The 21263-nt window shown below is 39.6% G+C and overlaps 1 protein-coding gene across 3 annotated transcripts in view; it reads right to left on the bottom strand.

Moving 5' to 3' along the window:
• MIPEP (mitochondrial intermediate peptidase) overlaps positions 1 to 21263 on the bottom strand; it is a 190942-nt gene that overhangs the window by 160764 nt on the left and 8915 nt on the right. For all 3 annotated transcript variants that reach the window (XM_033949151.1, XM_033949152.1, XM_033949150.1), the window contains 2 exons: positions 19871 to 19957; positions 14099 to 14162 (listed from right to left, as the gene is read on the bottom strand). In XM_033949151.1, coding sequence (XP_033805042.1) covers positions 14099 to 14162; positions 19871 to 19957 — 151 coding nt within the window. The remainder of the gene's footprint in view (positions 1 to 14098; positions 14163 to 19870; positions 19958 to 21263) is intronic.

A 21263-nucleotide genomic window follows, 5' to 3' on the forward strand; every position in this document is an offset into this window, starting at 1 on the left:
CAATAAGGGTTCTAATACAACATCAAATAACAAAGGAGATAAAGGACAACCTTGTCTAACTCCCCTCTGCAATTGAAAACCATCAGATATCTTATTATTAATATTTAATCTTGCAATCGGGAAGCTATACAGTGTTTTTACCATTTGTATAAATCCAGAACCTATACCAAACCATTCTAAAGCCTGATACATAAAATTCCATTCTACCCTATCAAATGCTTTCTCGGCATCTAATGAAACTGTAAATGTCGGTTCATCCATTTTTTTTGATAAGTTTAGCATGTGAAATAATAGTCTAGAGTTATTGGAGGAATGTCTTTTAGCAACGAAACCCGTTTGATGCATATCTATAATATGTGGGAGAGCTTTGGCTAATCTTAAAGCCAAAATTTTCGCCAAAAGTTTATTATCAACGTTTATCAAAGATATAGGCCTGTAGTTTGAAACCAAAGTAGGATCTTTATTTGGCTTAGGCAAAACAATTATTATTGATTCAGCCATAGTACCTTTTATATTACCTTTAATAAGTTGTGTCTGATATAATTTTAATAAATGTGGGGAGAGGATATTTTGAAATGTTTTATAAAATTCTACTGTGTAACCATCACCACCTGGAGCGGATCCAACTCTAAGAGATCTCAATGCTGTTTCTAATTCTTTTAATGATATAGGTTCTTCTAAACTTCGTTTTATATGATCAGGAATCTTAGGTCCATTTATTAAATCTAAAAATTTTTTTCCATCTTTTTGTTTCTCCAAATAAGGTTCGGAAGAATATAGATCCTTATAAAAATTTAAAAATTGTTTTAATATTATATTTGTTTGATTTGTTATTATACCATTATCATCTTTTATTCCATTAATATTAGTTCTTCTTTTTTTTGCCTTAAGATAATTTGCTAATAATTTTCCCGCCTTATTAGAACTTCCATAATACACCGTTTGCTTGGAAAACAAATCTTTTCTTATCATTTTTGAAGTTAATTCATTATATTTACCTTTTACTTTCAAAAGAGCTTGCAAAACTTCATATTCCCATTTACTTATCAATTTAGCTTCTAATATTTTTATTTCTTTTTCTAATTCTATATATTGTTTTTTAATTTGTTTCCTAATAAAAGCTGAATATGATATGATATTACCCCTCATAGTTGCTTTAAATGCATCCCATACATTCTCTATAGATGTATCTTCCACTAAATTTATTTGAAAAAATTCATTAATTTGTGTTTTAAAATTTTCTAAAAATTTGTCATCCACAAGCAATGTATTATCAAATCTCCAAAGAGGTCTATTATTTTCTAATTGATCTAATTGTAATTCTATCCATATTCCCGCATGATCCGAAATGATAATAGGATCAATGGAGGCTTTAATCACTTGTTGCACTTTATTTGTTGAAACAAAAATATAATCTATTCTTGAAAATGATTTATGAACCTGTGAACAAAATGAATACTCCTGATCATCAAAATGAAGAATACGCCATATATCTTTCAAATCACATGATTGAACTAAGTTGTCTAGACCTAAAGATTTAATATTTTTACCTGGTTTTTTATCCAATAATGGATCCATTACAGCATTAAAATCTCCAGCCACCACTAAATTAGAGGCAGCCAGTGGTAATAACATATTTTGTAGCTTTTTGAAAAATTCTGATTGATTCGAATTAGGGGCATATATATTAAATAACGTCAGGGTATCATTTCCCATACCTATATCGATATGTATCCATCTTCCATGTGGATCTGAATTTTTTACCTTTATATTGGCCATACATTTTTTATTTATAAGGATTGCAACCCCTGCTTTTTTACCCACTGCTGGAGCAAAAAAACATTCTTTTATCCATCCACCTGATAATTTCTGTGATTCCTTCATATTAAGATGGGTCTCTTGCAGACAGTAAATATCTGCATTTTGTTTTTTTAAAAATGTTAATATTTTTTTCCTTTTAATTACGTGATTCAGGCCATTGACGTTGATTGAATATATTTTAAAAGACATTATATATTTTTATATTTTTCATTATCTTATTCTTCCTCTCCTCTTTCATATTTAATAACCAAAAAATTTTCTTCATGACACACATATTTAACCCTAATGTATCTCCCTTAATTATTCTAATAAATTTTCTTCTTATCCCTCCCTTTCCCACCCAATACATTGGCTGCTTAAGGATACACATTGGAACTATAATCCTAACATTCTCCCCATTCCAGGCAATCAATATTTAATTGTTTAAACAAATTTCCCTTCTATCTATCTATATTGATCTTTTATATTTATTTAATCATTTTCCATAACATTTTATTAATGTATCATTTTCCATTTAACAATGTGTTAATTTGTATTTCCTTAGTATTATGATTTCAACATATAATTATTTTAAACTTATATGCAGTGTATTATTTAATAATTTTCATATATTCTGTTCTTTCTTTCATATAATTATTATTGTCTTTTCTTTGTATTGTTTTCCTCCATTTCTTCAAATGTTTCGATATGTTATATTTCCTAATTTTTCATAGAGTCTTCAAAACCTTCTTAATATATTATGTTAATATATCATAGGTTCAGGTTTAGAAAGAAACTCTTTTAGTTTTTCGGGATCCTCAAAATATAACGATTTGTCTCCAGATGACACTCTCATTTTCGCTGGATAGTATAGACCATATTTAAATCCTTTTTCTTTGAGTAGAGGTCTCATATCTAGTAGTCTTTTCCTTTTAGTTGCTGTGTTTTTGGCGAAATCTGGTAAAAACCATAATCTTGATCCTTTATAATTTAAGTTTTTATCTTTTTTTGCAGCATTTAGTATCTCTAGCGCTTGTTGGTATCTCAACATTTTGAAGATGATTGGTCTTGGTCTATTTTTATTTTCTAAATTTTTTATTGGGATTCTATGCGCCCTTTCAATTTCAATTGTTTGTTTCAAGTCTAATTGTAGAATTTTTGGAATTAAATTTTCAAGGAAAAGGATAGTATTTTTTCCCTCTAAATTTTCTTGTATTCCGAAGAGTTTGATGTTCTTTCTTCTTCCTCTATTCTCGTAATCCTCCAGTTGATCTTTTAATTTATTTAATTCCAGGTTGTCGTTTTTACATCTTTTTGATTCACATTCTATAGTTTCCATTTTTGATTCTAGTTCAGTTGTTCTTTTGTTGTTAACTTCCATTTGTCTATGTATATTTAAAATTTCTTCTTTCATTTCAGACATATTAGTAATAGTTTCTTTCAGCATTTGTTTGATTTGTTTTAATTCTTCCATGACTTCAGCTTTGCTTAATGTGTCTGATTCTTCGATAGGAAGTGGTATCTTGCTTGGTGTTATTTGTTCTTGTTTCTGTCTTTTTGCAGATGTACCAGCCTCATTTTTGTTTTGTCTGGTACTTGCCATGTTATTGTTCTCTTTTTCTTTTTCTTGGTTATTATTATTTCTTGTATTTAAATCTTTTAGATTTGGTATTCTTAGGTTTTTAATCTCTTTTCTTCCAAGATTTTGTTATATATTTGAATTAGAAATTTTTCTTTTTATGCTCTTTTCTTTTTCCTTTATCTATGTTAGTTTGAAAATTCTTTTCTCACTTTTTCAATGATATAGGGGAACTCTTTTTTTCCCTCCTCTTACAAGCCCAATCGCAGCTCTGATTAAGGAGAGTAACACTTTTTTAGAGTTATTTTTCCTATTTTGACCAACTTTAAGCAATTTTCTTCTGTTTTTTCTCAGTGTCTCTCAAATTCCTCAATGTCTTGCTGTTTCAGTTTTTTTTTTTTTTTTAAAAGTTCCGTTGAACCTTTTCTCTGTCTCCTCTCTCACAAGCCCAATCGCAGCTTTGTCAGAGGAAAGTGATATTCAGTATTTATTTATTTATTATTAGTAAGCTGACATTTATTTGTCTTCAGTGCTTCAGCACCCGATTTCTGAGAGAAAATGCAAGTCCTTCTCTCTCTTTTTTTAATCCCCTTTTTTTTTCCAAAGAATAATCTTTTTTTTTTTTGTTCAATATAGCTGGTCAGAACACAAATTCCTTTTTCACAATTTTTCCAATCAATCTGATCTTTCACTTGTACTTCACGGTTTCAACGCTGCATTCAAGTTCAATGAAACCGTCAAAATCACAAATGGTTCTCTTCCTTCCCTTTTCTTGTCTGCACTTATCTCACTTCAACTGCCGCAATTCAGGTTATCTTTTTTTTTTTTTTTTTTGTCTATTTTTAATCGGATCACAATCTGATTATCTGGTCTTTCACATTCATCAGCATCAGTACTGCTCCAAAGTCTCCCGAATCAGTTGAAATACAGACAGTTCTCAGCTTTCCTGACTTTTCACAGCTTCCTCTTTTTTTTTCTGTTTCAGTATATATTTGTTCAGAATAAAAACTTTTCTCCTCTTTTTCTATTTCGCCAAACTGTTCAATCCCATCTACCATGCTGTTTCAGCATTCAAACTTCAATAAACCGCCAGCACAAACGGTTCTATGCCTTCCCGACTCTCATCAGCACAAATCGCGCTTCAAATATATCAATTCAGCTTTTTTTTTTCTTTAGTTATATTTTATCAGAACATATCCATTCTTTACATTTTCTCAATCAAACTTATATCTCATAGTCTCTTGAAATCGCCGACACTGACAGCTCTTTGCTTACCAACTTCCTTCAGCTTTTTTTTTTTTTAATTTCAGTTCACGTTCGTCTCTCAGTCTCAGCACTGCTTTCAAGCCACTCTAAAACCTCCGAAAACACAGACTGCTTTCCCGATTCTCATCAGCTTCTTGTTATATCTGGTCAGAATATAAACATATACCTCAGCGCTATTATTCAATTCTTTGTAACCGTCAGCTCAAACGGCACTCCGCTTTTCCATCTCCTGTCTGCACATACCCTTCTTCAAATACCGCAATTTAGGATTTTGTTTTGTATCTTTTATTCAGCTTTCCGTTTATATATTTTTTATACAATTATTTGAAGGAAAAATAATTTTTTCTTTATTTCATTGCCTGGATGGTGAGGAGCTTCAGGATCACACCTCCATCCGTGCTCGCGCTAAGCCACGCCCCCCTCCTCATCCTACTTCAATTTTAGAAAAATGGTAAAAACGAGGTTGTTCAATCGATTTGTAAACTAAGAATCTACACAGCTCTGCTAAGAACTATATAGCTCTCCAATTCTTTCATTATGTAAGATTGTACTGTCGACTTTGATTGTAACCTCTTTGCTGATTGTCCAGCGCCTTGAACTTCCATGGCTTTGGCGGTATATAAGAATAAAATAAAATAAAATTAATTATTAGCCTTAGTATTGGAAATGCACTTGTAAGGAAAATATAGAAAGGTCAGTTTTGGCACCAGGTGATGTCAATTTTCAGGATGGCTCCATGATGAGTGTATACACCATATAGCCAATAGAAAAGCAATTGTTATGTTGGCTGGCATAAGAAAGGAGGAGGGAGAGAAGAAGAGATAAATCCCAAGTACAGAAGCTAGCTACATTGTATGTATATTATCCTTATCTGCCTTGAGTGTCGCTTTTTAGTGTCTTTTGCTAACTTTCATTTATTGCTAATAAATATATTTCATACCAGTAACCAAGGAATACGAAGTCTATTTCTGTGATGCGATGAGCAACCTATCGCTGTCAATGTGGAAGCAAAACATGGCAACCTGAAACCACACAACATTAGCACACTAAATGAAAGACAAGGAGGGCTAAAAACAAGGAGGAAATGACTTGCTCCAATTTGATCAAAGTTGTTAGAGCCAGAGCAGCTGCTGCTCATTGCAGCACAGGTAATGGGACACAGAAGGAATTCACCAAAACTCGGAAGGCAAACCAGCTGTCTCAATATTGCCATGCAGCAGCCCAAGCCATTTTGGGTCTTATTCAAAATGCCTTTATCCCATTATGGAAAAGTCTATTCAGTAGAGCCCTCTGAATCTCAGCATGCTCTGAGATAAAGGACTAGCCTCAGCTTTTCTGTCAAAGTGTGATTTCATGCTTCCTCTAGAAATAAAATCAGAATAGTATCTGTGAGAAGAAGGAGTTGAACTTTTCCCACTTCAGGCTGTCTCTTCCTCTTTTTGCCTTCTTCATTCATAACTATTAAGAGCTTTCTTCTTGTGTTTTATATCCCCTCCCAGTTTACATTACTCCAACCACTGCACTGAGAGTCCTCGGCCCACAGCTAGGGCACCAGGGTTCATTCTGAAATTCTGCTATCTTGGAACCTAAATCCAGCCACTGGATGACACCATTGCACAATGGCTGACTCCCAACCCTGGTTGGCTTAAGGAATTGGAAAACCTGAGTCAGGACCCTCCAAATGGCAGCAAACTAGAGATCTGGACAAATATAAGCTGAACTTGTTTTGACTTTTACAGAGTAGGATTTAGTAACCTAAGATATAAAATTTGACAAGAAAATCTACCTGCTAGGAAAAGGAACAGGCAAATACACACTATGCAAAGCTTCAGTGGGTTGCGACTCCTCAGCAATATTAGCAGGATTGGTCTTGCCACTACATGAATTAAGCATCCGCCTAGAGCGGGGGTAGACAATTCCAGTACTTGAGAGCCGTAGCCAGGTCAGGTTTTCAGGATATTCATAATAAATATGCATGAGATAGATTTGCATCTCAAGGAGGCAGTGCATACAAATCCATCTCATACATATTCATTGTGGATATCCTGAAAACCTGACCTGCCTCTCGAGGACCGGAATTGCCTACCCCTGGCCTAGAGCAATAGAGTTTGGGGTTCAGTGGCATGCCTCTAGCAAAGTCTGCTGCCTCCCCTACCCCCTCCTGTGCCAGCCCTGAGTTAGTACAGGTCCACACAGAAATTCTGCCTTGTACTGCCCTCCTTCAAAGCAGACTTCCAGTTGGAGAGAGGTGGGATACTTCAGTGCAAGTCAGTGTGGGAAGAACTAGGGGAGAGGAGCAGCAGTCTCTAAGCAGGGCAGGAAGATTGCTGGATATGGAGTGGGGCTAGGGCGGGGGGGAGGGGGGGAGATGAGATGAGAATCTGGCTAACTAGGGGTGAGTAGAGGCGAAGGGGAGATGCCAAACTAAGGGAAAGGAGAGGGGGCATGGCTGAAAGTTTACCTGGAGTGTCTGATACCCTTGGCCTGGCTACTTCAATTCAACAAAACACCAACTGGCTGCTGTCGTTTTATTTTTCCTTATAATTCTAACCCTGAATGTAATCCGAAAGCTCGTCTGTCCCCAGACCATTTCTTTTGCTGCGCAGTACAAGGTCACTCACTTGTCCTTATGAAAAGCCAGCCTGTGCATTTACTGCCACCCGATGGTAACAAATTGAACAATTAAAAACTACCTGTCTGTCTATGGAAAACACCATATTCATGGGCTGATGAACTACGACTTTATTAAAATCAGACTTTTAACATCGATTTATTTTTAACTTCAATGTTAAAAGTTAACTTAATTTCCTACATGATAAATTAATAAATATTCAGAATTCATAGATGTACAATAAACTATTAAAATGGAAGTATTAGTTGAATTTCTATGATAAAAATCTGCACTATGCTCTTTTTTTTGGTCTGGATACACAGAAAAAGGCTAGGATATGAGACTTTTCAAATTGATCATGCCCTTTGGTCCTGGCAAGGCCAAACAAAAAGCAGTTTTCCACAGCAGCCCTTTACCATTGCTGTGTTAAAGAACCAGGGCTAAACTAGACATTGGAGGGTGAGATTTCTCTCGAGGGGGTGGGAGAGATGTGGAAGGGTGTCGATAGGAGATAATTAAGTGCTTTGTCTACTGTACTTTTTGATCTTCTTGAAACCCAAATTTACTGGTCTTGTATTTGGTTTAAATCCTTAGCGCTAGGGTTTGGTGGTTTGTCCCTGGTCAGTTTTGTATTATTTGCCTGGGCTCCTGAAAGAGGAGTGGGTTCATGAGTGATATGAGAATGAAGCACAGAGGTGCAGTGTATGAGAGTGACAAGATGGTGAGTGGGGGATGAGAGGCTAGAAGTATGGTGAATGAGTGGAGGAAAGTAGAAGGAGGGGACAGACAGTGAGGGAGAAAGGGGTATGAAACCACAGAGGGCAAGATGAATGCAAGAGGAGCATGGTGAGAAAAGGGATGGTCAGAGGAGCATGCAAAATAATGAAACAAGACATAAGGAGGGGTGAGAGAACAGGAGGACAGGTAGGAGGAGGTGAGCTTTAAGTCAATAAAGGAAGGACCCACCACAGCTAACCACGGCAGGTGATCAGGAGCAAATAAGACCAAGCAGAGACAGGAGGTGCATCCAGAACCAGCATTTCAGTACAGCATAGAACGGCCTACTCGTGCTTGTCTGCTGCAAATTGTACCACCTGCTCTATGGGAAGACAACAACTACAGCAGCTCTGGAAGGAATACAGAAGGCAGTGAGCAGCTTTGGAGTCTTTAACAGGATCCTGAAGCAAATGCAGCATTGCTCCCAGGGCACTTGTATGAAGATGAAGAAATAAAATAAGGCTACCAGGAAGCATTGGTAATGAAAGAAAAAGTTGACGCAGCATTAAAAGCTTTATCAAAGAAAGCACCAGACAACAATGGAATTCCCACTGAAGTATTACAACAGTCGGATGCAGTTGTTACAAGACTTTGCCAGAAGATTTGGAAGACAACATCATGGCCTACTGATTGGAAAAAGACCTGTGTTCATACCAGTACTGAAGAAAGGAGATTTGATTCACTGTGGAAATGATCATAAGATCATTCAGTGGAGACTACAACCAAATCTGAAACAAGAATTGCCTGAAGTAAAACCAGGATTCAGGAAAGGATGAAGAACAAGAGATATCACCATGGATGCGAGATGGATCCTTAAAATGTAAAAAAAAAAATAATAATAATAATACCAAAAGAAAATTACTCAAAACGCAATTACAGTAAAACCTTGGATTGCAAGTAACTTGGTTTGCAAGTGTTTTGCAAGACAAGCAAAACATTTTATTAAATTTTAACTTGATATACAAGCAATGTCTTGCAATACAAGTACATACAGTATATACACATCACAACTGAGCTGATGGTTCTTCTCTCTCTGACGCTGCGGGAGTGTAGTGACTGTTCTAAACGAGCAAAGTCTTGCAATACGAGTACGTACAGTATACACGTGTCACATCATCACAACTGAGCCGATGGTTCTTCTCTCTCTGACGTTCCGAGAGTGTAATGACTGTTCAAAACGAGCAAAGTCTTGCAATACGAGTACGTACAGTATACACGCGTCACATCATCACAACTGAGCTGATGGTTCTCTCTCTGACGCCGCAAGAGTGTAGTGACTGTTCTAAACGAGCGAGGTCTTGCAATATGAGTACATACAGTTTATAATGTGTCACATCATCACAACTGAGCCAATGGTTCTCTCTCTGACACTGCAGGAGTTTAGTGACTATTCTAAATGAACGAGGTCTTGCAATACAAGTACAGTACATATAGTATTTTATATTAAAGTTTTTGGGTTGTGGAACGAATCGTCTGCGTTTCCATTATTTCCTATGGGGAAATTTGCTTTGATATACAAGTGCTTTGAATTACAAGCATGCTTCTGGAACGAATTATGCTCGCAAACCAAGGTTTTACTGTATTTGTAGACACCTTCTTTTAGTCAATTTTTTTTTTTTAGTGTTGCTGATGAATCATTCATGACCCTTTGTATAAGACTTTGGGCTCCTTTTATCAAGGTGCGGTAGGCGATTAACGCGTTCAAACACTTGCCGCGCTAGTCGCTAACGCCTCCATTGACGAGGCATTCGTTTTTGGGCTTGCCGCGGGGGATAGCACGTGATGAAATGTCCGATGCGCTAACCCCCGTAGCGCACCTTGATAAAAGGAGCCCTTTGGTGCTATTTTGAAAATATGTTCTCTGAGGATTATTTGTTTGTCTAATTATGTTTTTTATAACTCTATGTAGGTAAAGTATGTAAACCGTTTAGTTTTAAACGGTATAGAAAATTTTAAAAATAATTAAACAAATAAATATCTACCTGTGCTCCAATGACTATATCTAGGCCTTTGACTATATAATACATGAAAAACTATGGGCCACAGTCAGGGCCGGATTTAGATGAAAAGAGGCCCTAGGCTATTCCACTTATGAGGCCCTTTCACCTCCCATTTTTAAGTTTGCAAATTACATGAGAGATAATAAAATACATCATTACTGTGATATATAAATTAAAAAAAAGTCGAGAATACTTATTTGGACATTTATTCTCAGCACCATATATAGTTCTGTGTTTTAATGTTCACTGTTTTTAGAATAGTGTAATTTTAATTTTGCTAACAATTTGAATGTAGGCCCCTCTTGATCTTGAGGCCCTAGGCTGAAGCCTAGTTAGCCTATAGGAAAATCCAGCCCTGGCCACAGTAAGCAACATGGATTATACCAGAACACCAAACTGTGCATAAGAGCTCCCTTTAAATTGATCAAGAAGCAACAGTTCAAAAGGAAGAAGGAGAAACGTAATGATTTAAAAATCAGCAAAGATCTATGACAAGGCTGCATTCTCTCTCCTTACCTGCTCAATCGCTGTGATACAAATGTGAAACGGATGGTATGAGAGAATTATTAATATTGAATGACACTGCCTTGGATCCGGGGCAGACGTTAAAAGAACAGGTACTATGAAAACAAGTCGTAATCACGAGGCAGGCTAGGAGTTTCTAACACATACTGATTGGTAAACATCCCCCCGGCATTCAGTTAACTCAATCCACAAGGAGGGGATGTGTAGTCAGACAGGTTAGGAGTTTCTAACACATACTGATTGGTAAACATCCCCCCGGCATTCAGTTAACTCAATCCACAAGGAGGGGATGGGTAGTCAGCTCACGAGGCAGGCTAGGAGTTTCTAACACATACTGATTGGTAAACATCCCCCCGGCATTCAGTTAACTCAATCCACAAGGAGGGGATGTGTAGTCAGACAGGTTAGGAGTTTCTAACACATACTGATTGGTAAACATCCCCCCCGGCATTCAGTTAACTCAATCCACAAGGAGGGGATGGGTAGTCAGCTCACGAGGCAGGCTAGGAGTTTCTAACACATACTGATTGGTAAACATCACCCCGGCATTCAGTTAGCTCAAGAGGATATAAATATTGCTTCCCCTAGAATAAGGCAGGGACTTTTCCACTGCTGACGAGCTGTGTGATGATATTTTGAGTAAGCCTCCTGATCGTGGTCCCCCGACGGAGTGATGATGCAATAACCGGTAACGTATTGATTCAAACTCTGTACTTAATCAATGATTATGGCTAGAAATACTATATTTATGTAATAAAACTTAATTTGTATACTATTTTGATCTCCTGGTATTCTTCCCAGTGAGGACAGTGACCGAAGGCCTTTTATTGCCTTTTTAAATAGTAATACAATCGCTATGCCAAACAATTCACCAGAGAAGCAAAATCAAACTCAATTACTGTAATGCCATCTATTTAGGCCTAACAAAAAAAAGTCTTCGCAGACTCCAGCTTATCCAGAATACTGCGGCCAAGCTGATTTTTGCTAAACACAAATCTGACCACGTCTCCCCACTACTTACCAATCTTCACTGTCTCCCAGTACTTTCCAGAATTCATTTCAAATGCTCCTGCCTAGCTTTCAAGATCATTCACGGCATCCTTCCGCCCCTAATCCCTCTATCCTTCCTCGCCCTGACGCCTGCTACCACCAGATCAGCCCACAGACATAAACTATCTTTCCCCTCTCTACACGGCATCCTCCATGCAGGTAAACTGGGAAGATCCCTCCTCTCCAAAATCACCGGCCTCTGGAACGACCTCACTGTCCCGCTGCGGAACCCGGGCTCCCTCCAACTATTCCGAAAACAACTGAAAACCTGGCTTTTCTCTAGCATATAACATCTCTTCTCCTGTTTACATCCCCTCTTTTTATAGGCTTTTGTAAACCCTCTCTCCCCTCTCTTACTATATTTTTAAGCTTTGTAAACCGTGTCGAGCTCCACTTCCGTGGAGATGATGCGGTATATAAACTTAAGGCTTAGTTTAGTTTAGTGTATGACGAAACCCTAGGTATGAAAATTGGTGGAAGAATCAATAACCTTCACTATGCTGATGATACCATGATACTAGTTGAACGTGAAGATTATCCAAAACATCTGATCAGGATCAAGGAACACATTCTCAAAATGGACCTACACCTTAATGTGAAGAAGAGAGATCCTGACAATTGGTAGGAACATACTGAAATCAGACCAGTGGTCCATCCAGCCCAGTATCCTGTTTCCGACAGTGGCCAATCCAGGTCACAAGTAACTGGCAGAAACCCAAATAGTAGCAACATTCCATGCCACTAATTCCAGGGCATGCAGTGGCTTCCCCCATGTCTGTCTCAATAACAGACTATGAACTTTTCCTCCAGAAACTTGCTCAAATCTTTCTTAAACCCAGCTGTGCTAACTGCTGTAACCACATCCTCTGGCAATGAGTTCTAGAGCTTAACTATTAGTTGAGTGAAAAAATATTTCCTCCTATTTGTTTAAGTATTTCTATGTAACTTCATTGAGTGTCTCCTAGCCTTTGTAATTTTTGAAACAGCAAAAACAAATCGATTCACTATTACCTGCTCTACACCACTCAGGATTTTATAAACCTCAATCATACCCTCCCCCCCCTGATCAGTAGACAACTTCATCCTGTTTGGATCAATAATAAGAAAACAAGCAGTCAAGAAATCCATCAATTTATTACTGTTGGCTGAACAGCTGCAAAGGACTTAGACAAGATTCTAATTGTCCAAGCTATGGTAGTTTCAATAGTCATATGGATATGAAAGTCGGACAGGAAGACAATAAGTGCCTTCAAATTATGGTGCTGGAGAAGAATATACCCTTGACTGCCTGAAGAACAAATCAATCAATTCTGAAGGAGATCAAACCTAAGCTTTCCATGAAAGATCAAATGACAAGAATTTGACATTCATAATTCAAGCACACCATGCAAAGAAAAAGATCATAAGAGAAACATAACATGCTTGGCAAGCATGAAGATCAACGCAAAAGAGGAAGACCAGCAATGTAATGGATCAATACAACAGCAGCTAAGGAAGCCATTCTCTCAATGATTAGATGCCTGACTGAAGACTGAATATAATTCATGGCCGCCATGAGTCAACTCAATTTATGGCTCTTAATATCTGTGCTGGACCCCATCGACAGGAGCTTACCAGGTTAGAGCTGCTCCTGCCTGGTCAAGCTGCTACTGAATGTACAACCCCGCTGTGTAACCACGTGATTTATTCTGTGAGCACATAAGGTGACAAGTCTGTTTAGGAATCAACGTATCCGTTATAAAGATAATTTGTCACACCACTTAAATTCTGTCACACATGATATGTGAATTACTGTAGGGGATAAGACGCTGTTTCTGATCACCAAAATCTACCACAAAAAGAATTTGTGGAGCAACATTTATTTTCAGTTTAAAAAAAGGGTGAGTTTAACCTACTATCACTACTTATCACTTATATAGCACTGAAAGGCATACACAGCACTGTACATTTTGACATTTATAGACTGTCTCTGCTCAGAACAGCTTACAATCTAACTTAGACAGACAGACAGACATGACATGACATATAGGGTTGGGGATGCAGAACCCAAGGTGAGAGGCGTTAGGAGTCAAAAGCACTCTTGAAGAGGTGAACTTTTAACTGGGCCTTGAACACTGCCAGACGGAGCCTGCCGTAGGGATTTGGGCAGCTTGTTCCAAGCATACGGTGCAGCAAGGTAGAAGGGACGGAATCTGGAGTTGGTAGTTGAAGAGAAGGGCACAGATAGGAGGGACTTAGAAACATAGAAATATGATGGCAGATAAAGGCCAAATGGCCCATCTAGACTGCCCATCCGCAGTAACCATTATCTTTTTCTGCGTGGAGCTCACAGGGGGGGGGGGGACACAGGGGGATATAAGCGAAGGGAGATAGTGAGGGGCAGCTAAGTGAGTGCATTTCTAGGTCAGTAAGAGGAGTTTGAATTGTATTCAGAAATGGAAACCTAAAACCTGATGCCACCGCTTACACTGGATTAGAGGAAAACATTACCTTTTCTTCATCCAAATGAATTCCACTGATTTCAAAGTCGAACAGAAAAAGTTCAGCTACTCTTCTAAAAGAAAGAAAATGAAAGGTGGCATCAAGAGTATGTTTAAGATTACTATATTGCAATTAGGTGTTTATAAATTTGAAATTTAGGTGTTTATTTTCCAGCCCTTTAGGATACAAAAACCTCTACCTCCCTTTTTACACCGAGCTGCAGTCGAGGATTCTACCGCTGCCTGGAGCATTAAATGCTCTGGCACTCATAGAATTCCTATGAGCGTCGGAGCCTTTAGGGTTCCAGGCCGCGGTAGAAATCTCTACCGTGGCTTAGTAAACGAGGGCCCTAGTGTTTTCATGGTAGGCATATTCTGTAAATGAACCAAATACATAAATTTGTCTTGAGGAGTTAGAAACATAGAAAGATGACGGCAGAAAAGGGCCACAGCCCATCAAGTCTGCCCACTCTATTGACCCACCCCATTAAGTCTGAGTGCTAGTGACCTGGTTCCTTAATTCGACCCTCGAAGGGATCCCACGTGGGTGTCCCATTTATTCTTAAAGTCGAGCACGCTGGTGGCCTTGATCACCTGCACCAGAAGTCAGCGTGGGAAAAAATTAAAAGTAAGACAAGAGAGAAGAATCCTAAGCAGTCAAGAGGAGGGTTGACAGCATATTATGTGATGCTTTTCCTGGGTTTATCTAATAAACCACTATTTTTTTCTTGTATCAGCAGCATTTTCTTTTTTTACATATTATTGTTGATTCATAGATCCCCCCTAAAGATTAGGTGAAATGTGGATCCATGTAGGGGAAGCTCTTGATTTCTTTTGATACCTTTTGAAGTGACTTGGAGATATTTCATCATGACAAACAGCAAAAGTCCAACAGGACAAAAAAACCCACATGGGTTCAAAATTACGCAAAAGACAGTGGGAACGGACAATGAACACTCCACGGAGGATCACTGATGTTAAAAGGTCTTGTTTATTTCAATAAAGGACACACACAAACTGTGGACCCGACACAGCACTGTGTTTCGGCGACTAGAAATGCCTGCATCAGGGGTCACTGTAGTGTTGTAATCCACAGGTAACAAGTCCTTTGTTAATACGAGGACTTTTTTGTGTGTGTTTGACTGGCCCAGCCTTGTATTAACAAAGGACTTGTTACCTGTGGATTACAACACTACAATGACCCCTGATGCAGGCGTTTCTAGTCGCCGAAACACAGTGCTATGTCGGGTCCACAGTTTGTGTGTGTCCTTTATTGAAATAAACAAGACCTTTTAGCATCAGTGATCCTCCGTGGAGTGTTCACTGTCCGTTCCCACTGTCTTTTGTGTGATATTTCATCATGACCATAAATAAAAGAGGCTCCTATGGGGAAGTGATTATGGCACACTTCAAATAAGTCTATTAGATCTTTAGATATTTTTCTTTAATTTTGTGGATGACTGAAATTATTATTATGTGCAGTGTTCGCAATGGAAAATATAGAAACATAGAAATAGACGGCAGATAAGGGCCACGGCCCATCTAGTCTGCCCACTCTAATGACCCTCCCCTACCTTTACTAATAGAGCTCTTGAAGCCCAGCAAGGATCACAGTTTGAAACCTCAGAGCTAACGTGTTTATTGGCAAACACATATTCCTGCAGCCCAGAGCATAGAAGCATGCACACATACTAAGCTACTATAGGCTCCTTTTACGAAGACGTGGTAGCATTTTTAGCGCATGCACCGGATTATAGCGCGCGCTAGCTGAAAAACTACCGCCTGCTCAAGAGAAGGCATAGCGGCTAGCGCGCGGGGCATTTTAACGCACGCTATTCCGCGCGTTAAGGCCCTAACACGCCTACGTAAAAGGAGCCCTATGTTTGGACTGCCTACATGATATTGCTCCAGTGGCCCAGGAATAAGCATCCAGCTCAGGAAGTCAAGTTGAGATATGGGATATGGTTGCAAAGTTTTACCAAGAGGGGAGCAAGGATTTAGCAATTAAACACGGGGAACACTATGAAGCCAAACCAAGAAATACACAGAGTTTGTGAAACAATATGTCCCGTTTCGCCCTCCTTCCAACTTGGTCAATGATCTCTGGCCACCTCTTCCTGTTGCTGATATGCTACTTTTTAAGGCTCACATTGACCAATAACAGGGGTGCCCAAAACGTCGATTGCGGATCTACAGGTCGATCGCAGAGACTCGGTTCTCTCCCAGCTTCCCGCCGAAGCCGCCGCAAGGAAGGGTCAGGCGCGTGTAGCGACTGCATGCAACCGGCCCATGGAGAGGCTCGTTCATCCTGACGCAGCAATTGGAATGCGGAACAAGATTTCTCTTGTTGATTGAAGTTCACCCGGGAGCTGGCAGCCTATGGCGGAACTTGGATTTTTCATTGTGCTTGGACTGTGGTGAAGAGGCATCTATATTGCACTGCAGAGGACAGTGACAGCAATTTGAACACGCAGTGAAAGCTAAGTTTGATTTTTTTTTTTTCAGTGCTTGTCAGTATTCTTAATGTAAAATGCCATTTGAAAGTCTGCTGCCCTGGTTTTGTGACCTACCTCTTGATTTTCACTCTCCCTCATTGCTGGGTGTTCCTTAAACAATTTAAGCTTTAATATTTAAGCTTGGTTTTTTTGAGCCTAGAGAGTTTTTCTCCCCGTCTAGGGAGTTTTTTTTCTCGGGTTCTTTTTCCAGAGCAGGACCTGGGATGGTTTATTATCTCCCTTTTCCAAGTCTTAGTACTTTGGGAGTCTACCTTTTGGATTTTGAGGTCCTATTGTTAGCTAGATCGTACCTTGTTTGGGAACCCCCCAAATTGAGGCTTGACACTCTTATTTTTGCCTGTGATTAATTAGTTAAGTCTGGGTGTCTTTGCTCTATTTTTTTGAATACTGGATAATAGCCAGCCTGTTATTTCCAGATGTCATATTCTGTAGTAGTCACTTTGGGGACCTTTAACTAAAGCTTAGCATATGCTAAAAGCTGTGTGTCCTATTTTATACATGTTTTAAAGTCTAGTAAAGGGCCCCTTTTGTCTCTACAAATCAGCCTCCATAATACTACTATTTATTATTTCTAAAGTGCTACCAGATATATGCAGTGCTGTACATTAAACACGCAAGCTTGAAAGAGCTTACAATCTAATTATGACAGACCTAGAGAACAAAGGTGAATTTATACATGATACTTAGGGCTAGATTCACTAACCTGCCCGAATCGGAACAATCCATTTCCGATTTGGGCAGGTCCGACTGATTCACAAATCAGTCATATTCAAATGGGGACGATCGGAGGAACGCCTCCATTTGCAAGCAGGGATCACAAATGTGCGATCCCCGCTCATGCGCAGCCCCTGACAGTAGTGACAGGAGAAGCAGCCTCCTGTCACTGCTATCAGGGCTTGTAATTTTTTTTTTTAATCAGGCAGATATTTTGCGTGTTTTACATACGCAAAATATCTGCTCGTTAAAAAAAATAAATAAATAAAGCCCCCCCTGGAACTGCTTTCTCCCTCCCCAAACTCCTGTAAAATGTCCCCCTCAAACGTGGCCCCGCTAGGCCGGCAGGACAGACGGAAGGCCAGGGCCACCCGCTCAACCCCTACCTTTAAGAATCGTTGGGAGCAGGAGGGGTGCTCATTCCCTCCTGCTCCAGGCCGGCAGGATGGCCGGGCAAGGCCCATCCCTCCCCCTATCTTAATATTGTTGGGAGCAGGAGGGGTTCTCAGTCCCTCCTGCTCCACGCCTCCTCCACCGACGAGTGTGGCCTTAGGCCACGCCCTGATGCATCATCTGATGCGTGGGGAGGGGCCTAAGGTCCTGATTGGCTGAGGCGCCCCGGGCCTGGGGGAAGAGGGTCACTACACAGGTTTATGAATCGTGCTGGGGAAAAATTGGGTCGCAAAGGGCTCGCAAACGGATCATTACACGATCGGTTTGCTTAGTGAATTTGGGCCTTAGGTAGGAATTAGAAGGAACTTAAGAGGTGGAGGGGGTAGGGTAGCAAGAGGAAATGACAACAGATAAGGGTGCTTTACAAGTTGGCAAGGTAGGACTTAAACGCAGCTTCAACAAAGTGGGTTTTCAGCCTGGACTTGAAGACTACCAGATACGAGGCTCAACACACTGAATCAGGCAAGTTGTTCCAGGCCTATGGTACAGCAAGGTAGAAGAGACGGAGTTGGCAGTAGAGGAGAAGGACGATAAAGACTCACCCGACGAACGGTAACTCCCTTTGTGAATATCTTTGAGCTAAATGCCAGTATTGTCAGACGCTACACTGCTCATCCAGCAGTTGTGACACAGATCAAAACAAGCGGTTATACACCGAAATGAATTCAATCACTTTGCAAAAGCACTAGAAAGGCAGCTTATGTTTACTATCCCCTGAAGAAGACCCGTTTGGGTTGAAACGTCCTTATATAGAGAGGGCGTCAGGAGTCATTGTCAATGTTGATGGTGGGAGGATCCACCACAAACTTAAGAAAAGTGGTGCCTTTCAATTAGCATTAAGAGATATTTGCTCACATGCTTTATGTTTTTAAAAAAGATATTTATAGTTATTATTTTGTGGAAAATAAACCCAAGGGTTATACATAAAGATTAGGTAGGAAAGGGTAGGAGGTGGTGGTCACAAATGATTATAAAATATATACAAGACAGGAACTTGAAATGATATACACTTCCCCCTCCGTATTTGCAGGGGTTAGGGGCAGAGCCGGCCCGCCAATATGGAGAAACTGCGAACAATATTTGGGCCGGTTCTGCCCTTATCCCCCGCCTATATTTAGCCCTTTAAGCCCCTTCTTAAGCCTTACCTGGTGGTCTAACGGGTTTTCAGGCAGGAGCGATCTTCCCACGCTCCTGTCCCGTGCAGATCGTTCACAGGAAATGGCTGCCTTGAGCTCCCTTAGTCTCTCGAGCCATTTCCTGTGAGCGATCTACACGGGGCAGGAGCGTGGGAAGATTGCTCCTGCCTGAAAACCCGCTAGACCACCAGGTAAGACTTAAAGGGGGGGGGGCTTACAGGGCTAAAAAAAAGCCCCCAAAATTAAAATTTATGTTTTGGTCAAAAATTGCAAATAACGAAATCCGTAGATACGGAATTCGCGAATACAGAGGGGGGGAAGTGTATACATCATAAGAGGTTCTGAAGATTGATGTCTGTATAGTGATGATATGCCCACTACAGGTTAAATTGCTTAGAGAGAATAAAGAGAATATCAATAGATATGTAAAGAAAATATTTATTGAAATAAACAATATTTTATATTGTTATCATATCATTTAAATTTGCTGATAAAATTGGTATTTCAATTGTTTGCTTATGTCATCTGGATAACCCCTTCTTTCTTCACTTTCAATCATACGATATATGAGGCTGATGTTTTAAGGCTTGACTCTGTACTATTTGGGTTTCTGCCAGTGACCTGGATTGGTCATTGATGGAAGCAGGATGCTGAGCCAAATGGACCATTGGTCTAACCCAGGGCTGCCCAAGTCCAGTCCTCGAGATCTACTGGCAGGCCAGGTTTTCAGGATAACCACAATGAACATGCATGAGAGAGATTTGCATACCAAGAAGGCAGTGCAGGCAAATCTCTCTCATGCATATTCATTGTGGCTATCCTGAAAACCTGGCCTGCCAGTAGATCTCGAGGACCGGACTTGGGCAGCCCTGGTCTAACCCATTATGGCTATTCTCTTCTTATTGAACATGTTTACCAACAGTTACTGAAACCAAATGTATTACTAAAGAGAAAAGCACATACCTTGTTTCTGGATCTAGTGAATCCATAATTTCTTGATTAGACAGCAACTGTTTTAGACTTTGATACAATTCCACATTGGTATTGAGCCTGTAATATCAGAAACAGAAAAGGTCACCACAAGTGCAGAGCAAATCATAAAAGCATAAACATCACTGTTACATAGTGTACACTCCAAAACAAAGGGCTCCTTTTACAAAGCCGTGCTAGGGCCTTAACGCGTGGAATAGCACACGCTAATTTGCTGCACGCGCTAGCAACTATCACCTCCTTTTGAGCAGGCGGTAGATTTCAGCTACAATCAAAATATAAATTCTGAGTCATAAACTGAAGATGGGATTCCTGTAATAGGGACCCATGATATATGTAATCAAAGGTGAGAGGAATAACTGTGTGCACGGAGGTCATTCTTTTATAGCAGGGGTCTCAAAGTCCCTCCTTGAGGGCCGCAATCCAGTTGGGTTTTCAGGATTTCCCCAATGAATATGCATGAGATCTATATGCATGCACTGCTTTCAATGCATATTCATTGGGGAAATCCTGAAAACCCGACTGGATTGAGGCCCTCAAGGAGGGACTTTGAGATCCCTGTTTTATAGTTTAGAATGCTACCATGGTCACCCAAGAAGACTTCATTCTCCTCTTTGGCAAGCCCCACATTCCATGATAATCTCCAGAGTATTGGATCTGTGAGAACTTCTGGGACCATCAGTCAAACCTCATGAAACAAACTGAAGCACATTGCATCCTATCGTTTATTTACCACAAAAGGGGGGAAAAAATGCTTATTGGTTAGAGCAGGGGTGGTCAACCTTGGACCTCAAGTGCTGCAACCAGTTAAGTTTCCAGGATTTTTGCAATGAATATGCACGAGATCTGTTTGTATAAAATGGAGGCAGGGCATGCAAATAGATATCATGCACATTCATTGGGGAAATCCTGAAAACTTGACAAGGTTATAGCCCTTGAGGACCAAGGTAGACCATCTTTGAGTTAGAGCTTCAGGGGGAACGCAGTACAATGAAAGCTAATAGTTTTACAAGCAAAACAGTTGTTCCCAATCCATGTCCATGAGAAATGATTATTAAAATAGGAATTTGCATACTGTTCACTGCACAAAAGATGCATAACCAACCTACAATCAAATAACCAAAATAATTTTCTCTAAGCGTCCAATAGCTGCAACGTACTCCTGCCTGGATCTAAGTCAACATAACCTACTTCTCAACACCCCTGTTTCGCGCAATCAAATTGTCCTCCTAAACTCATTGATACCATGTTTGTGACTGCTCTCATGCATATTCTGAAAAATTGGAAATCATCTTCGTTATTAGATTATACTTTTTGGTGGAACTCTCTATGTATGTACCACAGATTTGAATCATATGCATATGAA

This window comes from Geotrypetes seraphini, chromosome 6, assembly GCF_902459505.1.
Source record: "Geotrypetes seraphini chromosome 6, aGeoSer1.1, whole genome shotgun sequence".
NCBI classification, from domain to species: domain Eukaryota; kingdom Metazoa; phylum Chordata; class Amphibia; order Gymnophiona; family Dermophiidae; genus Geotrypetes; species Geotrypetes seraphini.